The sequence below is a fragment of the Mastomys coucha genome, unplaced genomic scaffold (assembly GCF_008632895.1).
Source record: "Mastomys coucha isolate ucsf_1 unplaced genomic scaffold, UCSF_Mcou_1 pScaffold20, whole genome shotgun sequence".
NCBI classification, from domain to species: Eukaryota; Metazoa; Chordata; class Mammalia; order Rodentia; family Muridae; genus Mastomys; species Mastomys coucha.
Window position 1 is genome coordinate 143,427,129 of NW_022196903.1, and position 9,917 is coordinate 143,437,045.

At 38.2% G+C, this 9,917-nt stretch overlaps 1 protein-coding gene across 12 annotated transcripts in view; it reads left to right on the forward strand.

Moving 5' to 3' along the window:
• The window catches only part of Resf1 (retroelement silencing factor 1), a 30,522-nt gene that overhangs the window by 19,266 nt on the left and 1,339 nt on the right, over positions 1 to 9,917 (forward strand). For 11 of the 12 annotated variants that reach the window (XM_031383993.1, XM_031383991.1, XM_031383994.1 and 8 more), the window contains 2 exons: positions 1,009 to 5,355; positions 7,061 to 7,141. In XM_031383993.1, the coding sequence (XP_031239853.1) occupies positions 1,062 to 5,355; positions 7,061 to 7,141 (4,375 nt within the window). In that variant the 5' untranslated portion in view covers positions 1,009 to 1,061. Of the gene's footprint in view, positions 1 to 1,008; positions 5,356 to 7,060; positions 7,142 to 7,312; positions 7,378 to 9,917 lie in introns of all 12 variants that reach the window. The other variant, XM_031384002.1, reaches the window with a different exon arrangement.

A 9,917-nucleotide genomic window follows, 5' to 3' on the forward strand; every position in this document is an offset into this window, starting at 1 on the left:
TTTTGTTTATGCATAGATATTTTATTAAAAGATAGTATTGTGTACTTCAATATAATTGTGTGTTGGGGATGTTCAGTTAAGAAATGTTTATAGCCAGGTGGTAGTGGCGCACGCCTTTAATCCCAGCACTTGGGAGGGAGAGACAAGCAGATTTCTGAGTTCAAAGCCAGCCTGGTCTACAGAGTAAGTTTGAGGACAGCTAGGGCTATACAGAGAAACCCTGTCTCAAAACAAACAAACAAACAAACAAAAAAAAAAAGCCTTATGAGCCGGGCGGTGGTGGCGCACACCTTTAATTCCAGCACTTGGGAGGCAGAGGCAGGTGGATTTCTGAGTTTGAGGCCAGCCTGGTCTTCAGAACAGCCAGGGCTAAACAGAGAAGCCCTGTCGCGAAAAAAAACAAAAACAAAAAACAAAAAAAATAAATTAATAATAATAATAATAATAATAAAGAAATTTTTATATAAGCTTTGCTTTATAACTAGCATGGATTGCATAGACTAAAGAAATTATCAAAATAAATGGAAACAGATTAACATACCTAATTAGTGGTAGAGTGAATGCTTAGCATGTCTGAGACTCTGTAGTCCATCACCAACACCTCAAAAAATAATAAAAAAAGAAAAGTGCCACTTAAATGAAACAGGAGGTCATAGCTGCTTTCTTTAGAGTGAATCTATCATTCATCTTGACTGTTTTCTCATTTATTGTTGCTGCTTCCATTATTAATTCTCTTTCCAGATTAAATATATAGCTTATTAATTTGAGATCCTTCTTTAGTTACCCTAGGTATGGCTTACTTCTATTTTTTTGGTTTTTTGTTTGTTTGTTTGTTTGTTTGTTTTTGGTTTCCAAATTTTGTCTAGGCGGTATGATTATCATAAGTTTGAAGCCAATCTGGTCTACAGAAGAAGTTCTAGACCAGAGAGACTGTCTCAAAAGGGGGGTGGGGTGGGAAGGGTAAAGAGAAAGTTTTTAGTAAAAGATCTTTATTTGTATTTCTTGCAGATTTATGACATTCAAAACCACAGACTTTACAATACTACTAAGTCATTTCAACTATGAATTGGAATGCAAAACCAGAGAATGTTTCCAAACCCCCACCATACTCTAAAAACCAGTCATCTATGTTGCAGCAATTTTTAATGACTTCTACAACATCTCAAAGTTCTTTCAGCTATCCTGCCCTTAACCAAGAAGCATGCATGTATTCTAGTAATTCAAATTCAGTTTCACAGCCACTGTTGAGCAGCAGAAATTATATAAGTCCTCAGACTCAGATCTCTGTTTCTAATATACCTAGCAGGACAATTGTGGCCTCACAGTCTTCAGTGGAAAGAGTTGTATCGACAAATGTTAAAGGACCCCAACAACCAAACCACAATTTGCAAACAGTGTCTTCAGGAGTTATACAAAATGTCTGGTTGGGCTCACCAAGGAGGAATTTTATGCCTTCCCATACAGAAGCAAGTATATCCCATAATTCTGATGGAAGGACTAATATGCCTTACATGCATCCACCACAGAATCAGCTTGTCACATCAGATACCTATTCTATGCAACTACAAATGGTTCCCTTAAATTCTGGAAAAGTACCTATAACACATCAAGAAAATCAGGGACTTAATCACTTCATACCAGATCAGCTGGCTGACTGGACACAGTATACATCTAATGAACTTACTTATCCTGAATATAGGCCACCTCCAAAGCAATACTCACACATATTGCCAGCTTCTTCATCACTACAAGTTAAAAATAATCAGCTCCCAACTTATGCACAGAGCATACAGTCAAAGCCTTCTCTACCTTTGTCATCACATCAGTATGCTGCAGAAAGCAGCAAAAGACTCCCTGCCCTTCCTTACAGCTGTAGATATGGAAACCAACATGTGCAAAATGCTCAGCCTGTTTCTAAACACTTGCCTATGGACATTCCTCAGAGCTCAGAAGTGCACTCATCTGAAAAAAAGAAAGATGATTACAGAGGCTTTAAGCAGCAGTGGCAGAACCCTAGTGAGAAAACCATTGGACAATTCTGTGACTTGAAAATAAATACCAAGCAGTCTTACAGTGAATCTGTTAAGTCTTCTGGGGATGGGGTTCAGGCGCTTGTTCAAAATAATCAAGAAAAAAGAAAATATACCTACAATCCAAGTACAAATCAATTAATAGACACAAATGCCACAAAAGAAAAGCTGGCGAGAGATATTAAATCACTAGTAGAAATCAAAAAGAAGTTTTCAGAACTTGCAAGAAAAATTAAAATTAATAAAAGTCTTTTGATGGCAGCTGGTTGTAGTAAAACAGCCAATACTTCTTATACTGAACCAATTCAGCATTCTGAATTTTCAGCAAAAGAAATGTCTGCTAAAAATGGCAATGACTGTTCCATGGAATTGCTAGCAACATGTCTTTCTCTTTGGAAAAACCAACCTTCAAAAACCACAGAAGAAAATGTTCCAAAATCTTTAGAAGAAAGACAGTGTAACACATCAAGAATCAGTACAACAGTAGTTGGCAGTTCAAATCCCACAAGTGAAGTTCATGTTAACAGTTTTTGTTCCAGTGTTGGAAAGTCTCAGAAAATGATGAGCTCATCACAAACAGTATTGCCAGTTCTCACACAAAGTTGTGAGTCTTCCACTGTAGCCGTTGGAAAAGGAACAGAGCTTCAGATTGCTGTGGTGTCACCTTTAGTTCTTTCAGCTACTAATACCTTACCTGGAAAAGAGTTAGTGCCTGAAGTTTTACTTGAAACACTGTATCCAGTTGTTAAAGAAGGTAGTGTTTGTAGCTTACAAACCCAACAGGCAGAGACTGTTGTTGCTTTACCTTTTGATATTACAGGAACAGTAGCTGGTAATAACCTATCAGCAGAGATTCCTCTGCCTGGTCAGAAGGAAAAGCAGCACAAACCAATACAGGGTGATCCAGTCATAGCTGATAGCAGCTTAGAAAGACACTCTCCCCTGGGCACTGAAGTTCTGCCTAAGCCTATGGACAGCACCATTGTGAGTGGACCCATTTTACAGATTGAAAGTATCTGTTCTCTTGCAGAAGGGGATGTATCTTACAATTCCCAGATAGCTGAGATATTCAACTCTGTACAAAATGAGCCCCAGAAACTTATACCTAATCAAGTAATTAATAGTCAACAAGAACAAGTATATGATACCACTGAAAATAAAGACTTTAGCTTTCAGAAAGATAAGTGTGTACAGTGTACAGATGTTCCTCATGAGGTCACTGAGCAGCCAGAGCCTCTGCAGCCTGAAGAGCCAGCATCTTGTGAGTATGGGGAAGCAAACAGAGAAACTGTAGATGAAAGTTGTAGGGAGTACACTGGTAGAAAAGAAAGTACAGCTAAGGATGTGTGTTCTCCAGCTGCTGTTCAGCAGGATCCTCAACCTCAGGAAACTGGTATGCTCAGCAATAAGTCAGCCCACAGTCTTCCTGCAATAAATGAGACTAATGATGAAAGTGAACCTATCTCATACCTACATGACCAGCTGTCAGAGCTTTTAAAAGAGTTTCCTTATGGCATTGAAACTGTTACCAGACATGAAGTGTCTGTGAACCGACAAAAGACACATAAAATCTTAGAAAATCAAACTGGTGGTAAAACTAGTAATGTGTCTGGGAATAGCACAGACCAAATAAAAATTACAGTATTAAACTCTGAACAAATCAAAGAACTATTTCCTGAAGAAGATGAACCTTGTGACAAGTTGACAGAACCTAAGAATAAAGAAATTGTTGCAGAAGTAAAGAACCCATGTAACTCACAGGTCCCTAGAGAAGAAAGTCATGACCTTGGAATGTTGGACCCAGAGAAAGACAAAATCCATTGCTGTGCCTTAGGTTGGCTCTCAATGGTTTATGAAGGTGTGCCACAGTGTCATTGCAGTTCCACAGAAGAGAAGGGGAAAGACCAGTGTTTGGACATCAACAGCAGCAAACAAGGAGAGCAGCCTTGCAATAGTGGAATCACTATTTTTGAAATTAATCCTGTTTCTGATAACCCAAAAACTCCTCTGACCCAAGCAGCTGAGAAAGGCCATTTTTCTGAAATGCATAGTGAAAAGACAAAAGTATCTAAAACAAAAGACAACAGGGAGGAACAGGAATTAACCTGTCATTTTTCAGCTAAATGTTACAAAAAAGATAAAAAAGATAATTTTAAAATAAGGCATGATAGCTCACTGAAAATGGATCAAAAACTAAGAAATATTTCAACTAAATGTGACCTACCAAATCCCTCAAAAAGCAATAAAATAGCAAGCCCTGAAATACTTCATGTAACAACTTCTAACTCTGCTAAAAATATGCCAATTTCTAAACAAGCTTCTCAGGAAAGCCTACAGAAAAAACACACGTCCCAAGACTTGGGCCCAGTAAAAGCACCTGTAGAACTTTCGTCAAGTACAGATCCATGCAGGAGGAATACCTCTTGGGTACAGTCAGTGTCACCAGAAAAGAAAAAACTAAAATTCAAAGCAGGTGGGTCCAGACTGAAATATTTTGAAAAAAGAAAGACAGACCACGTGATTATTCCAGATATGGAAATAAAAAAGAAGAAATATGAAAATCAAGAACAGAACAAAAATGCCGGAGACATTCTTACAGAATCAAATGAAAGAGCCAGTGTTCAAGAAAAGACTGTCCCAAGTCCTGAGTCCTCAGACTCAAAGGGTAGCTCCTCTAAGAGTACTAGAGTTATAACAGTGCAGGAATATTTACAACGGCAGAAAGATAAACATGTAACTGGGAATAATGCTTCTAGAAACATATGTGTAGAAAATGTGCTACGTGACTCTGAGCACATGAAGACCAGTAAGCACTCTGCAGCAGTAAGCTGGGGAAAGTTAGTTGAGGAGCAGAGTATCAGTGCAGAGACCTCAAAAGAACTGGAACATAATTCCACTAGCCATGGTAAAGATTTCAAGATCCAGCATTCTGAGGCATCTAGAACACACAGTGTATCAAATAATAGTAAAGGAAAGTTTGATGGGAAGCAGCCTGACAAAACCTATAATAATAAGACCAGTATGATTAATGAGTCCAGCCAGATGCCTCTCCTGGTAAAAGAACAAAGGAAACAGTACCTGAATCGTGTTGCATTTAAATGCACGGAACGGGAAAGCATATGTCTCACCAAATTGGATAGTGCATCCAAGAAGCTTAGTACAGAGAAAAAGAGTTGGGCATATACACCCAAGACAAAAGACATAGACAAACCTAGTATGCTGGAGTTTAAATTATGTCCAGATGTGCTATTGAAGAATACAAGCACTGTTGACAAGCAGGATGACCCTGGGCCTAGGCCTGAGAAAGAGCAAGCACCTGTGCAAGGTCCAGTATAATTTTCTCTTTCCCTTTTTTCTTGGGGGAGTTGGGGGAAGTTCCACATAGTTCAGGCTGGTGTTAAACCACTATATCATCAGGGTTGGTTTGTCTTCATCTCCCAAGTGGTAGAAAAGTAAGCCACAGGGATGTTTGTTGCTTTTTATTTTAAATTATAGTAAATTAGTGCTGACAAGATTTTCAACTTTATTTTAATCCCAGCACTTGGGAGGCAGAAGTAGGCAGACTTCTGAGTTCGAGGCCAGCCTGGTCTACAGAGTGAGTTCCAGGACAGCCAGGGCTATACAGAGAAACCCTGTCTCGAAAGACAAAACAAACAAAAAAACAAAAAAAAGATTTTCAACTTTAACATTTGCTGAACACAAATATTTACTCCCAAAGAAACTGCACTGCCAAAAACATTGCTTGTGGTAAAAATTTTAAAAATATCAAGTGTACATTTATTTCAAGAAGTTTTAAGTTTTGATGTATTGATGGTCAAACCACCAGTATTAATTAGACCCTGAACCACAGCTAGAGTTTGGATTTTAGTTTCCTTTTGTAACTTGTAATTTCAAAGTGACTCCTGTGTGAAACTTTGTTCTAAATACTGGGAAGTACTGTACTTGTAAATAGTGGGTCAGTTTCTTATTTTTGTTACTTTGACACTGAGGATGAAGTTGTTATCCCCAAAGTTAAAAGGTAGCATCTTTTCTACCTATTAAATAAAAGGCCTGTAAGAGCTGTATGCGCTTGGAACAAATTAATCTCAAATTAGTCACAAAGGTCTAAATAGTGACTGGGCAGAATGGTACATGTGGAATGCTGGTGGCAGAAGAGTCTAGGGAATTTGAGTCCAGCCTTGGCTATAATACTTTGTTTCAAAAACTGAAAACAGTGAAACTAGAATAGTGATCATGAGTCATAGGTAACATCTCTGTGAAGTGCAGAATTGAAGGGGAATATGGATGAGAAGTTGGAGTCATAAGAGAGGGTTATGAAGTTGTAGATATTATAGCTAATACATTGTGCAGTGAAACTCAGATTGGAAAAATATAGGATATTAGTTGAAGTTTTAGTTTAATCTGGAATTTTTTTTTTCCTTCTGGTTATGTCTGTTGGGGTGAATAAAACTATATATAGCATAAATGGTTATTTCTTTGTGGAAAGTTATAGGTATAGAATACAAAAATAATTTTGTTTAAAATAGCTGATTTCAAGGCCAGGTATGATGATACATTCCAACACCTAAGAGGCAGGTGGATCTCTGTGTATTTGAGACCAGCTTGGTTTACATCAAGAATTATATAATGGGATCCTGTCAACAACAAATAAAGCTAAACCAAAAAAGGTTGTTTCAATAGGCGTTTTATATTAGGTTTTTAGAATCTGAGAACTTGGGTGTAAATAGAAATTTGGGATTGAACGGGGGCAATAACTTCCTCTCATACCTGTAAATGCCCTGAGAAATGCTAGTGATTCAGCCAAGATAAGAAAATGTTTTCTTAATATGACAGTTCAAAACTACTAATTTTCCTGTTGTAAAATACCCACATGAGGAAAATGATGAAGCCCTTTAAAGTTTGTATTACCTATGGAATATATGTATGGCATATCATCAGTATTATATACATTTAGGTGAAGTTTTAGTTGTTTTCATTAAGCTAAAATGGAGGAGTAAAGCTTATATATCTGAAAACAAGTATTTAAACAGTTTCAGGAATAAAAAGTACAAAAGAAGACTGGTTAAAATGCATCCCTACAAGGACAAAGATGCATGAATCAAGTCAAACAGGTAAGCCATCATCTGTTTCCTTTTTTGTTTTGTTTTAAGTTGCCAGCTTGTGTTTGAATAACATGGATATAATTACAACATTATCACAATGCACAGTTTTATTCATAATCTTGTACTTTAGTCATTTGGTATTTTTTTCTGAAGGTAAGATAGCACTATTTTCTCTGTTAGGATGGAGCGGGAAGCCAGGATCTAGTTCCTTTTAACAGGAAAAGAATACTGTCACACTGAATTAGGTAAGGGAGCTTTGAATCTTTTCCCTGAGTAGGGCTAGAGTTAACGATTTTCTGAATCTGAGCTGACCTCAATTCTGACATTGTATCAAGTGATATGTAAATAAAAATATTGTGTAGTTATGATTAAACTCTTTGCTATGATCTGGGGCAGGCTGTATTGGCCTCCATTTAATTTTTTGCAGGCTCATTCCTTCAATTACCTGAACAAGGTAGGCAAGTGCATTCCCATTTGTTGTCTGGCTTATTACATTGCTAGAATAGGGACTTGGACCTGGTTCCTTTCTTCAAAGTTTATTGAGGATAATGGTGTAAATATTTCAGGTACAGAAAGCTTGTTATCATGGTAGCTTTTATTCATTTGTTGGAGATTGGGCTTAGCAACTATCTGGCAGGCTAGCCTTGTTCTCACTATAAACTGATCCTCTTGCCTCCACCTCCCACATGCTAAAGGTTTATGTGCTCCCAAGAATAGAATCCAGGGTTCTGGGCATGCTAAACAAAAACTGTATTAACTGAATCCTCATTGTCTGATTAGCTAAAAGTGGAATGAATGTGCTGTCTTGGGTTTGTGCATTGAGAATTAGAAGGTAGAGCTAAAGAACTGTCTTCAATTTTGCTTAGTTTAAAAGAGTTTCAGAGTCTTGAAATTGGAAACAATCAGTTTTACTAGGAACAATGGTAGAATATTTTTAAAAGACACTTAAATTTAAAAGATTTTTAATGAGTGGGTCTATGGTTCTGTGATCATGAGTACCATTAAGGTGTAAGGTCCTCTGGGGCTGGACTTACAACAGTTTTGGGCCACCAACATGGATGCTTAGACTGTGTCTTATGTCCACTCCAAGAGGGTTATGCACTCTTAATCACTGAGTCATCTCTCTTTAGCTCCAAATTTAACAAAAATGAGGATAGAGATTCAAATATGTATGAGCAAGCATGTACAGATTGAGTCATTAGAAATAACAAGATAATGCTTGTATGAAAGAGCTTAGCTAGCCATGCTATTTGATGCTTATAAACTCTGTACTTGGAGGAACTGGAGACTAACCTGGATTATAAAGATATTTTGTTTGTTTGTTTGTTTTTTGTTGTTTTCGAGACAGAGTTTCTCTGTATAGCTCTGGCTGTCCTGGAACTCACTCTGTAGACCAGGCTGGCCTCAAACTCAGAAATCCTCTTGCCTCTGCCTCCCAAGTGATGGGATTAAAGGCGTGCACCACTACCGCCCGGCTAACCTGGATTATAAGAACTAAGTGCTATCTCAAGGAAAAAAGATGAGCTGGGATATAGCTCAGTAGGTTGAGTGCTCACTTTGCATTCATGAGGCTTTGGGTTCACACTCAGTGCTGAAGGGATTAAAGTATAACCATTTTGTTTTTCAGACTCCATTTTAAGTTAACTTGTCCTCAGAGTGTCTTGACCCCCACCCTTGAGTTCTGAGAAAAAAAACACAATATTCTTGGCAGTTGCAAAATAGACATAACAGCTGTGGCCAGCCAATAATAACAGGGTGGGCTAAGAAAACATGAGTTGTTCCCAGGTCAAGATGCTCCCTTTAGATGTGTGGTCCCTCCTTGTGGTTTGACCAGATGTCGTGAACCAATCAGCTTAAAGGCCAACATTCTTTTACCCTTTTACCCAGTCATGTAACGCCAAGGCTTGGAAATCCCTCTGTGAACCAATCAGCTTAAAGGCCAACATTCTTTTACCCCTTTACCCAGTCATGTAACGCCAAGGCTTGGAAATCCCTGCTTTCGGGGTTTTTTTTTGTTTTTGTTTTTTGTTTTCTTTATAAACCCCATTTCCTTAGACCTTGAGCTGCTCTTGATCCTGTTGCATCAGAAAGGTTTGTGGTCCAGGCTCGAGCCTGAAAAAAGACTTTCTTGTGCTTGCATCAGAGTTGTGGTCTCTAGGGGGTTCTGATATCTGGGCGTAATAGTGTCAGCCTGTGAAAGGAATGGCTAAAGCAGGATAGAAAGTACAGGTGTAGTGACCAGGGGAAGGAAGCTCCTGAAGTGAGAGAGTTCCATCTAAATGCTTAGAAGGTAGAGAAGCAAAGCTAGAATATCAAAATTACACTCTTTCCATTCACTGTTTGGAAATGGCCACACTTTTTATTGCTCATTTTTTCTTTTTTCTTAAAGATGGTGTCTTATATAGCCCAGGCTAGACTTGAACTTTGTATGTAATTGCACTCCGATCATCTTACCTCTACCTTCTAATTGCTGGGTTACAGTCAGGTGCCTGGCTACCTTTCTATATTTTCTCCATTTTGTTTGGTTATTTGTTTGTTTTTGAGACAGGGTTTCTTTGTGTAGAGCTAGCTATCTTGGAACTTGCTCTGTAGACCAGGCTGGCCTTGAACTCAGAGACCTGTCTGCCTCTGCCTCCCAAGTGCTGGGATTAAAGGTGTGTACCACAACTGCCCAGCTTGTTTTTATTTTTAATTATGTGTATATATTACAAGGAGGGGGTGATGTGCATGTGGGTATTGTGCCTTTAGAGTCCAGAAGAGGATATTATGTCCCCTAGAGCTAATA